At 29.9% G+C, this 15,319-nt stretch overlaps 1 protein-coding gene across 1 annotated transcript in view; it reads right to left on the bottom strand.

The window, feature by feature from the left end:
* Positions 1 to 15,319, bottom strand: part of LOC143043838 (E3 ubiquitin-protein ligase TRIM9-like) — a 100,774-nt gene that overhangs the window by 26,786 nt on the left and 58,669 nt on the right. The window contains exons 2-3 of the mRNA XM_076216019.1: positions 7,348 to 7,395; positions 6,189 to 6,236 (exon numbers count right to left, since the gene is read on the bottom strand). Of these exons, the coding sequence (XP_076072134.1) occupies positions 6,189 to 6,236; positions 7,348 to 7,395 (96 nt within the window). The remainder of the gene's footprint in view (positions 1 to 6,188; positions 6,237 to 7,347; positions 7,396 to 15,319) is intronic.

Raw genomic sequence — 15,319 nt, 5'->3', positions numbered from 1 at the left:
GAAATCATCACTTCGTAAATTTTACTGACGCAATCACGAGTTGGTTGACTGTTATGGAATAACTGTTTCACAAATGATATCGTATATTTTCCCTTTCATGAATGTGACCTATCGGATTAGACTATTTATCGGATTTGTAATCATATAAGCAACACGACGGATGCCACATGTAGAGCAGGATCTGCTTACCCTTCCGGAGAACCTAAGACCGCCCTTAGTTTTTGGTGGGGTTCGTATTTGTTATAGTTTTCTATGTTGTGTCATGTGTACTATTGTTTGTCTGTTTGTCTTTTCCATTTTTAGCCATGGCGTTGTCAGTCTATTTTCGATTTATGAGTTTGACTGTAGACGTCCCTCTGGTATATTTCGTCCCTCTTCCAGTAGAGCCTTATATTGGTTGTGTAACAATTGTTTCTCTTAGCTTGGTGTACCACAGTTCGTTTACACAAAGGAAGAGTATCCCATTATGCACAGAGGTTTCAGACTTTGACAAGTATCCTCTAACAGTAATAGGTCTCACTCATGAACTCAATGCTTGATTGTTGACCATTTGTCATATTTCTGGTATATTTAAATTTATAGAATATGATGCTTATACTTACGAAGGTTTATCTCTGAAACAAAATCAATATAATGAAAAATTAAACTGTATAAATTTATAATCTATTAAAACATAATGAATACAAATAAATAAATTTGTCATAGTTTTTGCCACTTTCAACTATGAATAAAATGGATTGTAAAACTACAGTATACGGTACAGCAAATGATAAACTATGTCTTACATCTATGATCAGTCCCTGGAGTGAGTGTCTACTCTTTATATACAAGATGATAGGACATGCCGCTGGAATAGGTCACCTTTTCAAAATTAATAATGTGTGAATAGGTCGGGAAAACAATCAGAAATATATGATAAGGTCAATAAAGTTCCCATAACTTTGTCTTTCATCTTTATTGGTGTTCCTGGCTGTGTTTAAACAACCATTAGTTTTTTTTTTATCTTTTGTCACCTTGATTTTCCACTGTCACATTATACACCAAACAGAACCAAAATAATATGGGAAAAGTAACATTTTTACCTACTCAGTATATTAAAAGGTAACATTTTTACCTACTCAGTATATGAAAAGGTAACAATTTTACCTACTCAGTATAAGAAAATGTAACATTTTTACCTACTCAGTATATGAAAATGTAACATTTTTACCTACTCAGTATATGAAAAGGTAACATTTTTACCTACTCAGTATATGAAAAGGTAACATTTTTTAAATTTGAATAATATAAAAAGGTTGGGGTTACAGAAACCCATCGGCACCCCTATCAACTAAGTATTGAATTGTGCACCAGTCCCCGAGGATCGGTTGGTCATATTGCTCCTTTAACTCCAAATTTGTTGTGTTTATCAACATTATTGCAACTATAAAATATGATGAATACATTTGTGTTTATGTCAGATACTCAAATATATTAGTATGTGCTGTTGTTAATAATGTTTTTGTGTGAAAATGGTAATGCAATATATTCTTTGCGTTCATCAGATAATCATTTTTTTATACCACGTTCGAGAACAAATTTCATGAAAAACCCAGGTGCTCCGCAGGGCGCAGCTTTATACGACCGCAGAGGTCGATCCCTGAATAGTTGGGGCAGGCATGGACAAAACATTTAAGCGTGATACAGCTCTGAATTTGGATTGTGATCAAATTTTTGACATTATATGGGTTTTTTACACAAAACAAATGTCAAGATTTCTTCTTCAAACTTATTTAAATCTAAAATCAAATAGTTGACACAGCATAGGTTTCTGACACAGAACGAATGTGGTCTAATGAACTTAAAAATTTGTTTTTGCCTTTGAGCAATTCACTATGCTGTTGAATATTAATCCTGTCAAAAAAATGTTTGAAGAAATTTATTATAATTTCTTGTTTCTAAACTAAAAATGTAATTATCAGATGAAGTTTGTCTAGTTTTAAAAAATCAATAAATATATTTTTCTTGTATATCTGACATTTACAAAATATGTTCATGAAACAATTCTGTATGTTTTTCGCCATTTGTTTTTGAATAAAAAATTGTATATATGTCAACGTGTATATTATATATTTGTTAAATTTTGAGTTATTCAGAGGGCTTCGGGGGAGATTAGTAATGTTCTGACTGATTTTACCCTCTTTAGATAAAGTATGTATTATTATTATATTATATCACATTTATGTATCCATTCAATATGACTTTTTCAGTATATTTTCGTTAATAAATTTGAATATGAGTACTTACTCAGAAGTTATTTCTGTCCTGAAATGTACACAATTTAGAGTTAAAATTATGTTTGTACATCAAAAATTCAAATCTTAAATCAAATTCTGCAGGTTTTGTATATTTAAAATCGATTTTTACATATATCCCTATTGTTAAATCAATGTTTTGGGGTTGGTTCAGTCCAAAATGTAATGTGCAATAACAAAACTTGTTTAAAATCATTGTATTGAGACTAGAAAATTTAAGAAAAGTTAACGTGAACCATCATATAGAAATAAAAGGATGTGTTATGCTTGTCAATAAAAAAAAACTATTCATCACAGTGAAAATGATGGAGACAAAATCCCCATGTTGTTTAATGTTTCTGTTATAATAGTGGAGACAATATCCTCATGTTGTTCAATGTTTCTGTCATAATGATGGAGACAATATCCTCATGTTGTTCAATGTTTCTGTTATAATTATGGAGACAAAATCCCCATGTTGTTTTCAATATTTCTGTTACAATGATAGAGACAAAATCTCCATGTTGTTCAATGTTTCTGTTATAATGATGGAGACAAAATCCCCATGTTGTTCAATGTTTCTGTTGTAATGATAGAGACAAAATTCCCATGTTGTTCAATGTTTCTGTTATAATGATGGAGACAAAATCACCATGTTGTTCAATGTTTCTGTTGTAATGATAGAGACAAAATTCCCATGTTGTTCAATGTTTCTGTTATAATGATGGAGACAAAATCCCCATGTTGTTCAATGTTTCTGTTGTAATGATAGAGACAAAATCCCCATGTTGTTCAATGTTTCTGTTATAATGATGGAGACAAAATCCCCATGTTGTTCAATGTTTCTGTTGTAATGATAGAGACAAAATCCCCATGTTGTTCAATGTTTCTGTTGTAATGATAGAGACAAAATCCCCATGTTGTTCAATGTTTTCGTTATAATGATGGAGACAAAATCCCAATGTTGTTCAATGTTTCTATTATAATGATGGAGACGAAATCCCCATGTTGTTCAATGTTTCTGTTATAATGATGGAGACAAAATCCCCATGTTGTTCAATGTTTCCGTCATAATGATGGAGACAAAATCCCAATGTTGTTCAATGTTGCTGTTGTAATGATAGAGACAAAATCCCAATGTTGTTCAATGTTTCCGTTGTAATGATAGAGACAAAATTCCCATGTTGTTCAATGTTTCTGTTATAATGATGGAGACAAAATCACCATGTTGTTCAATGTTTCTGTTGTAATGACAGAGACAAAATTCCCATGTTGTTCAATGTTTCTGTTATAATGATGGAGACAAAATCCCCATGTTGTTCAATGTTTCTGTTGTAATGATAGAGACAAAATCCCCATGTTGTTCAATGTTTCTGTTATAATGATGGAGACAAAATCCCCATGTTGTTCAATGTTTCTGTTGTTATGATAGAGACAAAATCCCCATGTTGTTCAATGTTTCTGTTGTAATGATAGAGACAAAATCCCCATGTTGTTCAATGTTTTCGTTATAATGATGGAGACAAAATCCCAATGTTGTTCAATGTTTCTATTATAATGATGGAGACGAAATCCCCATGTTGTTCAATGTTTCTGTTATAATGATGGAGACAAAATCCCCATGTTGTTCAATGTTTCCGTCATAATGATGGAGACAAAATCCCAATGTTGTTCAATGTTGCTGTTGTAATGATAGAGACAAAATCCCCATGTTGTTCAATGTTTCCGTTATAATGTTGGAGACAAAATTCCCATGTTGTTCAATGTTTCTGTTATAATGATGGAGACAAAATCCCCATGTTGTTCAATATTTCTGTTATAATGATTGAGACAAAATCCCCATGTTGTTCAATGTTTCTGTTTTAATGATGGAGACAAAATCCCCATGTTGTTTAATGTTTCCGTAATAATGATAGAGACAAAATCCCCATGTTGTTTAATGTTTCCGTTATAATAATGGAGACAAAATTCCCATGCTGTTCAATGTTTCTGTTATAATGATCGAGACAAAATCCCCATGTTGTTCAATATTTCTGTTATAATGATTGAGACAAAATCTCCATGTTATTCAATGTTTTTGTTATAATGATGGAGACAAAATCTTCATGTTGTTCAATGTTTCTGTTTTATGCATTTACACGTTTACATTGATATGTGTGTACTTATGTAACATAATCCAAATTAAAGCAAACCAATCGGACAGGACAAAAGTAAAAGTCAACATGAATATATTGGGTTAGGATAATTAAAACTGAAATACATCGATATCATTAATCAACAGCCATTTAGATCCCAATCAAAGGTCTTTCAATGATCGTAGCCCCATTCTCGGAATTTCATTAAGAGGACAAACTGAATTGACTAACCAGATCAACACATTACTTGCAGTATAGAGAGTTGACTTGGTATGCTTCTTCTGATATACATGTAATACCCTCCATTTATACCCAGGGCAGTATGTTACTATAGTTCAAATTGCTTTTGAGACATCAATTATCCTATGCAGAGATCTAAAACTGCGATAACATGGCACATATACGGAAAATTGAGGCAAAAACAAATCGGGATCGTAAAACATGTATAATATTAAACACTCTATCAACGTTTTTGTATTAGGAACATCGGATCGCCACCTCCTCTTTTCACACTAATAATGACACTTGAATGGGACGAGCGTGGCATATAAATTGCGGCAGACAAGTATCGATATTTAAATTGATCAGCTGTAATTAGTCCCGAGGTAGGGAAAAGAGGATATGAATAAATTAATAGATTTTAATATAATGCAACCACTGACTAAGTCACTGAATGAGGACATGTATTTTTTATGTCTTACATATTTGAGGTTCATTATTAACATAAACAGGGTTTAACATACATTTGTATTTTAAAATAATGTCTGCAATTATCACAATGCTTTTTTTTTCCAAAAGTTAAAAAAAAATTCCACGGCTCTACATTGTTGAATTAACTATTGTGACCTCTTTATCATGGTGGTATATTTGTTTACTCAGGAACAGTCTTTTATATGTATTTATCAAAGTTGTACAAAATTGAACAGGTAAAAATGTTGTTTGTTTATAGTTGACACGTGTTTGGTTAATAATAGTAATGTCGGTTCATATAGGATATTGAGTCCATGCACGAGTGAACTCAGGTGGTTTAAAGTCATTCGAGCCATTGAAGTCAAAGTGTACAGTAGCATTTTGCCAAAATAATAATACTATTAATTATATTATTCATTTTCAGGTTTGTAAACCACTTTTATGGGGAAACAAGTACAAACTACTTAATACCTGTGTATTTTTACGAACTATCCATACTCAAATTTATAATAAAATGTGTGGTTGTCTCTGCAAGTGGCGTCTCCCATGATAGAGTTTGTGGTTATTTGATAAATATTTTATGTTCGTTTGAGTTTACGAATTATAATTTAACAGTAAAAACATAAGCATAGAATACATACTCCCGAATATATCATATCACTTAAAATAGGTAAAGGTCAGAGTCTGACGATAAATATTTAATTAAGAATGAGAAGTCGAAATGGTTTTTATTATAAATACTCAAAGATATAATATTTGGACCTATGACTGATAAAGAGTCTAAAATAAAATATATCATGTTGTAATCCATATATACTTTACGCGCGTTTTAATAATATCATTTAGGAAAGTTGAATTAATGTGTATTGTATTGACAGTAAAGGTTATAAATTGATACACACATATCTGTTTCAATGACTTTTTATAACATCTTTTACATAAATGAAATTTTATTAAAAGGGAAAAACTCGCTTTGTGCTTTACATATCTATGTTTTTCAAATTTACATATCTGATTTCATAATGAACTTTGCACTTGTACTAAGTCTTTTGTACTCTTCCGAAAGAGAACTACATAACATCACACTTACCCGCATTTCCAGCATCTGTATCTGTATTGTTTAGCTGTTCTGGCAACTCTATAAAGGATATTATATTTAGATATTCTCAAGGGAGTTGTATCACTTTAATAGCATTTTATCTTATATAAATATTCGAACGTAAGTTATTTTTTGAATAACTCATCTTTAATTTTGCTCAGACATTTGAATCTCATATCAAAAAGTAAAATCACAAAAATACTGAACTCAGAGGAAAATTTAATCGAAAATTCAAAATCACATAGCAAAATCAAATGACAAAACACATCCAAAACGACTGGACAAGAACTATCATTTTCCTGACTTGGTACAGGCATTTTCAAATGTAGAAAACGGTTGATTGAACCTGGTTTTATAGCGCTAAACCTCTCATGTGTACCAAAATTATTCGCCCTTAATTAGTCAATCTTTCAAAAGTGTCATTTTATGTCTTTGATCTCTTCTGGACACATTTTCTCTATGAATACTTTAAAGTATGATATTTTGGAAGCTAAACTGAACAAATTACATATATTGATATTTTTTATATATGTCGTGCAACCTTTTAGTCTTATCTGTCAAAAGTAAACAATATATATATTCTAAAACCAACGTCGCTACAATTAGTCGATTACGTGCAAAAAGAGACATAATTTATAGTACTGCAAATCACTGATTAGTTTTTAGGGATTGCTATATAATAATAACATGTCTACAAGAGAAAGAACCATTATTTAACATATAACAACTTAGTATTACTTTAGCCGTATTTCGCACAATTTTTTGGAATTTTGGATTCTCAATGCTCTTTAACTTTGTACTTGTTTGGCTTTATAACTATTATGATCTGAGCGTCGCTGATGAGTCTTATGTAGACGAAACGCGCGTCTGGCGTATTGAATTATAATCATGGTATTTTTTATAACCAATAAGTATACGTGCGTATTGTTAATATCATACTCATCGGTTCCGTTGGAATCAAAACAAAGGATAAGTATAGAGATCACTAACAGTATAACGCAATGTTATATGTAAATATAACTTACAATGACAAACCTAGATATTTTGATTATTTGTATTAGTGTAGCAAAAGTCAAATCCACAAAAGAGATGAACACGAAAACGGGAATAATAGAAACACATTTGTTAAATGTCTATTATAAATACAAACCTGACGTTCTCCTTAGGTTTAGGGTTTTCTTCTTTTTTGACAGTTTCTCTGCGTAAAAATAATGATCTTATTAACAATTTCATTCACATCTTATATGTGCGTTAAAATTGTAAATTATTATGAAATCAAATAAAACAGTGTATTTATAAATATAAACAAACCGAATAAGATGTGTTAAGATACCTCAAATTATTGCTTTTAGTTTTGTTTTGTTTTTTTCCTATTTCACTTATCCAGGTGCAAAAGGGGAAGTATAATATACACTGGCATATGAAATAGTGGTTTTCTTTGTGTATGCCCTGCTGGAATGTTTTCCTTGTGATTGAGGTGATAAGATTTTGATAATAATTGTTATATTAAGTTTGAACTACCACTTTTTAATTAAAAACTGCAGGTTAAAGTATGTCTATTAATAGTTTGTACTAACATTTCATATATATGTCTATTAATAATATGTACTAACACTTCATATATATGTCTATTAATAGTTTGTACTAACATTTCGTGTATATGTCTATTATTAAAGACCGTTTAGTTTTTCTTTGGTTGCTGACTTATTGGCGTGAATCCAAAAGTATTTGATCAAACTTCAACTAGAAGGGCAATGATTCAATGAAACTTAAACACCTTATACAGTCTATACGGAAGGAAATTATGTTTAGGTATTCATCATAATAAAAAAATAAGTTTTGAAATGTTTATATTATGGTACAATAGGACTCAGAAGGATCCTGTAATAAACTTTTATAAATTGGAGTTACAGTTTCCTATGAATTCATTTCACAGCAACGCCTTTTTTTCTAAAAGTCCTTCAATCTATTCTAAAATTCGCTATATCATTAGTTTATAAGAGGTCCTTTATGGTCTTGAAATATATTTAGAGTACAGGTATGTCATAGCTTTTAATCAAATTATAACTTCATTTTTGGACTATAACTTAATTTCATGGTCAATTGTGAGTAATTATCATAACAATATTAACAAAAAACAAAATGTATTCAACGTATCTGACATTTTATCTATAAGATAAAAAAAATTTTTTTTAATATTTTCACGACGTCTATTTTGTTTTGTTTTAGTAGATCTCCTTGATCCTACTAGAAATTACTACAAATTGAGAATCATTCTTTTACACATTTGTGTATTAGATTCATAGATTAAATACTTTATAATATCATATTACTCTAAGTACAGAACAGGTAATTGAAATAAAAACATATTTTAATTGGTCTCCTAACTGTCAATTCCAAGGTGACAATAACCACAAAATTAACAAAAGGATTATAATTCAGGGTAAAGAAAAGTGAAACATGAATAAAACAGTCATTATCAGATAATCATCTTTTAATTGTGAATATACGTATAATACTTTTTAACTAGGCTAACTAGGACTTTAAATGCTGTAACAGTTTATTTTTATAGAATTAAATGAATCAATTAAGTCTAAACTATTACTACCATGAATTATATACAATAAAAACCTATGTTTAATAAAATAGTTATTCCTTGAAAAATCTTTTTTTTATAAAAAAAAAAAATGCAGAATGTTTAGCCTTCACCATGTTCACTTTAAATCTGAATTATATCAGAAATTCAGATTTTTGAATTCTATAAATTGATATCAATATTATTCATATTTCTTTTAATTTATTCGATAAACATTAAACTCTGGGTTTAAATTGTCCTCATTAACCTCAAATATATCTAATGATTCAAACATATTATAATACTAACCATTATCTTGAGATATGTCAAAAAGTTTGAAGTCTTTGTATGTTCAGATATAACTCCTGTACAACTTAACAATGTTCATACAATTTTATAATTTTTTTCCATTTTAATCAGAATGTAATCCAAAAGGATTCATGATTACAATATATTTTGACATGTAATTCATTAAATCAAATTACATGTAATCAGATTGTTGGTTGATTCATGATTACAATGATTACTTGAGAAAATGTAATCGATTACAGCTGATTTATGATTACAATTACAATTACCCCAAGGCTGGTACTAGGATTTTGATTCCTACTGAATTTTAATTGAAACTGTAAACATAAATTTAGGATTCTTTAAAGTCAACCCATAAATTTTCTTGTTTTACAACTCATGAAATGCTGGTTGTTCTAATCAATGATCAGGCGTTGCATTATCGCATATTCTATTCAATCTGGAGAACTTTGATTATTTAAGATACAAATACATGATATAATTGAAACAAGAAGCGGAAGATGCCATAATTATTCAACCCTTTGCAGTCGAAAAGAGACTGCTTATATACCAAAGTTCATATGAAAAAAAAAAGAAAAAACAATGATAGTTTTCAAAGCAATTTCATAGAATCAAAAACTAGGAACAAACTTACCCAAATGTTAGTTCCCCAAACAATTTCCCTATTTCTCCCTCTGCTACTGTCTTTTTGGCATATTTGACTGATGGCATAATAGGAATCTGTATTTCTTCTATTTGATCGATTTGTGACTTTATTTGTTTTAGTTTTTGTAACAATTTCGTAGTATCTTTGATACCCTGGGTGTCTTGGTAGCACTTCTGCTGCTCCTTTGCCTTATCCAAAGCTGTTTTTAACTCATTGCCAACAGACTGTAAGGTTTGGACATTCCTTCTGTCTTTCTCCTTCACTGTATTAATAAGACCTTCGACTTTCTTATCAATCATCTCTTTCAAGTGTCTGCCTTCTTCTTTTATAGCTTGGATAACTTTCTGTACATCAGCTTGATATGTATGGGTACCTTGGTTGATATCTGCTATCTTTGACTGCAGGTTTCTCATCTTCATGTCGATCACTGTTTTGACCTCAGCTTTGATTCCTTCAGTTGATTCCTTGATTTCAGCAAAGTCATGTGATTTGTGTTTTTTAATCACACATATTTTACAAATCGGCGAATTACATTCCATGCAGTAATATATAAAGTTTTCATCATGTTCTTTACAATATAGTTTAACTTCCGGGTTTATTTTTGGACCTCTCAGAAATGTGTGATGTTTGGTCATCTTTGTCCGTAAATGCGATATTTTACATCCATCACAAAACATCTGGTCACACTGTTCGCAGTAGTTATGTCCAGGACTAGATACGCATATCTCACACGTTTTGGACGCAGCCTGTGCCATCTCAGTTTGCTTGTGTAATTTATCTATTGAATAAAATGAAAATTCATTTAAAAATATTAGAATACTTCAAATTCAAGTAATGTATATATTGTTTGTTAAAATAATACTTCGATTTTGTTGTGGGATTTCACAATGGGGTTCCATGCATATGACACATTCCTGTCACGACATTCCAGCAACAAATGTCAAATTTTCTATTACACTTGTGGCTAATCTGATGTCAATAGAAACATATATTTACATACTATAAAATGCTGAATTGATGTTTATTTAATTTATTTAATTTATTTAATTTATTTAATTTATTTAATTTATTTAATTTATTTAATTTATTTTATTTACTTTATATATTTAATTTATTTTACTTATTTTATTTACTTTATTTGTTTACTTTATTTTATCTATTTCATCTATTTTATTTTATTCTTTTTTTTTTGGGGGGGGGGGGGCACACAGAGATATCTGTATCAGAATGAACATTTATTTTTACTTTTTTGGGGGGGGGGGGGGCACACAGAGATATCTGTATCAGAATGAACATTTATTTTTACAGTTCTCTACAAGTTGCTTAGATAAGAACATTGCATATCAACTTTTGAATAAACAGTTTTATGATTCTTATTTCCTGAAACTATTTTTTTCTTGTGAGACAACTCTTTCCAAAGGTATTCTGAATTGCTTATATATGTGATGTATATAAATCATGGTGTTTGAATTGATTGATAATTAGTATTTTGTGGTCTTATGTAACTGAGTATACCGTAAAGGGGTTTGTTTATTATTGAAGGCAGTATGTGACCGTGAATTGTTAACTTCTGTGTCATTTGATATTTTACTGGAGAGGTGTTTTATTCGGACAACTCCATTATTCCCTTTTTGTTTTATATCGTATAAGTGTGGTGATCCAATACAAGTCTTATTCTAGAAAAAATAATATAGGGTTATTGCATGCATATTGGGGAATATTGTCCCAAGTAGAATTTTATAGAGGGACAATATTCCCCAATATTCATGCAATAACCCTTTTATTGTATAGTAATATAAGATTTGAAAGTAAAAATTGGTTTAAACTAAGATTTTGTTGTTGATGACGTCATAAAGTTTTGAAGATTTATTGCACTAGTGCAATATTAGAATTTATTGCACGCTAACTTTTGGTTACTTTCTGTGGGAAATATTATATTGCTATGCAATACTACGAATTACAAATTGTTCGCACTTTATTCTAGCTAGTTTATTCAGATATGTAGCTATTGACATGATACTGATAAGTCATCGATATTAGACGAATCTGTTTTGCAAGCATCTGATGTTAATCGACAGATATTTGACAAAAAGTTATAACGGCTTCTGATAACCAAGTTTGAAAACATACTCAATTTTCTAACTCCATCATATTTATTATGAAATTTACATGCAAACAAACATACACTCAAAACACTTATTATTTATATGATAAAAATTGAGGACAATGTATGATTAACATCAATATTTTTAATGTAAAATAGAAGAACATTAAAGGTTTAGACTTGTGATGATCGAAGTCAACAAATGTTGATACAGGTAATAATTAACTGATAGCAAAACTCTTATAATTATGGAAACTCTTAAGATTTTTTTTCATTATGATAGCCCCCCAAAACGAGTAAAAAATGATGAATCATGGGAAAATCATCAGACTTGTACACTTTAAGATGGTCGTAGCAAAAAAGACGTGCACCATCACATGATTGTTTTCTTCACCAATTTTTACAGTCATATCAACCAATAAATCTGGTTAAAAAACTGGACCAACCCTATAATTTCAAAGAAAACTATCGGTAAATGTTACAAAACAATATAAACCTAAATAACGATGTTTCGAAAGCTCCGATAGCAGAAATGTTTAAGGTCAATCACATTAGTCGATCAAAACGATAAAAGAAAAATGTTATTGAAAGTTCAGGTAGGAGTAATGTGGAGAGAGGTTTGTCATTATTACAATGTAATTCAATTTTGACTGTTTATTTACCTTTGATTTTTTTTTATGATAATCGTTGCAATTGGGGAAACTTTCTCGCTAAAAGGTTGTTGTTGTCCTTTCAAAATATTTTTAGTTTTAAGAATTCCAAACGTTTTCCTTTTGTGCATTCACACTTTTTTTCTATAATGGACACACTAAAATATAATCCGAAAACTCTTGTTTCGTGCAATGATTATTCAAGGAATTTTATTTTCATTCGCTTAACCTTCTATCAAATCCACAGTTGATGATCAATGACACAATGTGTATGGATTTTACAGGGCAAATACATTACATTAAGTGATTTTACAGGGCAAAGACATTAAGTCAATGGAAGCACATTTGATGGTGTTATTTTGAAATAAAAATATGAGTGGATAGCTAAAATAAAAGCTGGAAAAAATAGAAAAGAAATACTAGGATCTCCGTACGTTTTCCAGCCAAAACAAAAAACAGGAACATTTCATACAGATGTCTTTAAAATTATATAATTACTGGATAGCTTTCCCTAATACGCTAAATGAATTAGGATTGAATCAAGTAAAAGTTTTCTGTATTTATAAAAATAAATTCACATAAATGTTTTCATTTAAATGAATAATTCTGTGAGTTATTACATTGTTGTTGTTTTTTTTTTGGACTGAATCGAAAACCTAGACCTATTATGTTCTGCCATTTGACCATCAAAAATAGCGAAAGATTCCCTAACTACGTTAACAATTTAATTAATTCATGATCAAAGTCGATCAACCGCGTTATCAACTAAGTGCTATAACATATACAAGCATTTGACAATCAATAAGAGTGGTTTAGGATAAATATAATCTATATACCAAAATAAGTTATCTTACGCCGTATTTATATTACAACTGATAAAATGATATGTCACACTTTATGACGTTAGTATGTCTGGTGTGTCTGATTATTAAGGCAGGATCATTGTTGACCTAAATCAGCGTTATACTACAATTGCCTTTATTTTGACAAAAAAATCTAAAATTAGTCTTATACGGATTGTCTACTTATTTCTCGTTTCATTGATCTATAGTAGCCTAGAAGAGTTCCCTAATGTTATTCGTTGATGGTACATGTATACAGATGAGAATAAAACTTAAAATTAAAATTACTTGTAACCAGTATGACTAAACATGCTAAATAAATTAAACATACGTTATCGTTTTTTTTTTTAAAATGACGGGAAAATAGGAAATTAATATGTATGTGTGTTTCCTTTAGGCTTTGTTATTCGGCTAATAATGTTAAGTACTACAACTGTGAAGTTGAAAACAAACGTATTCAAGTTTTTTTTTTTATTAAAACAATGTATCTAAATCTGTTCGTACATTAAAGATGTATCGTTTTGACGTTTAAATCTAAATCTGGAATTATTTCAAAAACATGGGCTCTTAATAGTCAGCAACAATGCAACTTAAGGGTGGAATTTGTTAAAAAGTCAGAACAACATATATTTGAACCTTAATCGTCAGATTGCCCTGATTGCACATGCAAAAATATTTCTTATTTAGGTGTTTATTCTATTTTATAATATATTACCAAAACAAACCACCAAAAAATAATAAAAAATATATGCATACATGACTCTGTGCATGCATCATACTAATGGCTATGGCTTGCTTCCATTTAATAAAATTGCTTAGGCGGGCACATTAGATGTTAGTGTACATTTACATTTTTTGTCTTTATTAATGTGTTCATTTTTCTGATGTTTATAGTCATTAGATTATATAAACTGTTTATTTGTAATATTGATTCACTATAAAAATGTATATCTGAAGTCTATGTTTCTTTGTGTAGATCTTTTTTTTAAATTTTGACAAGCATGTTTTAAAACAATTCACATCAATCTTAATTATGTGGTCTACACAATGTAAGTATTATATTATGATGTATAAGTCTTGCTGTGGGTTCTTCAGTTCTTTATTCTTGTTTATATTTCCTATTTCCTATATTCTTTATCTATTTTGCTCATAATAATCTATTCTTTCCATGACTCTCTTTTACTATTAGTCATTTTTATTCTTTAATTTGTTAGCCCTTTATTATACACTTTCTGCCCTTAAAGATTATTATATATTCTGTAAACACCATCCAGACCCTCAGGTTAGGTGAATATATAAGTTGTCTGTTGTATTGAGTCACATCCACTCAATAGTTATTAAGTCATCTTAATTAATAACAAATTGGTTAATCATTGTGATGGGTAAATTCAGTTGAAGTAAGTTACACTTACAAACTTTATTGTACTTCTACAGAAAATATATAAATTAATGAGCTCATTGTAAATCAATGTAGAATTTTTTGTCAAGTTTACTTTTAATTCAATAATAATTAAGGAAAACACAATTTTGACTGAAGTTTTATATTTGTATCATAACATGAATACAAATAACTTTCAAAATGCCACTAAATGATTACATTTTTTTCAGTATATGTATTAAGATGACTTGGACTCAATGGTGTTATACAATTTCACTAGTAGTAATTGAAATTGGAAAAAGTAATCCAAGAAAAAGAGAAACCACTTGTTTCTTTTAAAGATCAACACACACAATGAAATTTTCAGACAAGTTATAACCATCCATCATTCATTTATCATTCATCGATGTGTTCAGAGTGAAGGTGATTTACGTATTTTTGAAGAGACATTCTGATATATTTGTAAAAAGGACGATTCGGCTAGGGAGGTGAGGGATTGGGGGGATACGGCACAAATGTTTCACACAAATTATAGTAAATCTAAGTCGAGCAAATGTCAACGAACTTTGGTAAAACAAACAATTGTCAGCTGATTTTTTTCGTTTGCCATACTATGGG

The sequence above is a fragment of the Mytilus galloprovincialis genome, chromosome 8, assembly GCF_965363235.1.
Source record: "Mytilus galloprovincialis chromosome 8, xbMytGall1.hap1.1, whole genome shotgun sequence".
In the NCBI taxonomy this organism is placed as follows: Eukaryota; Metazoa; Mollusca; class Bivalvia; order Mytilida; family Mytilidae; genus Mytilus; species Mytilus galloprovincialis.
The sequence above is the reverse complement of the archived record's forward strand: the minus strand, read 5'-3'. Positions and strand labels throughout refer to the sequence as shown.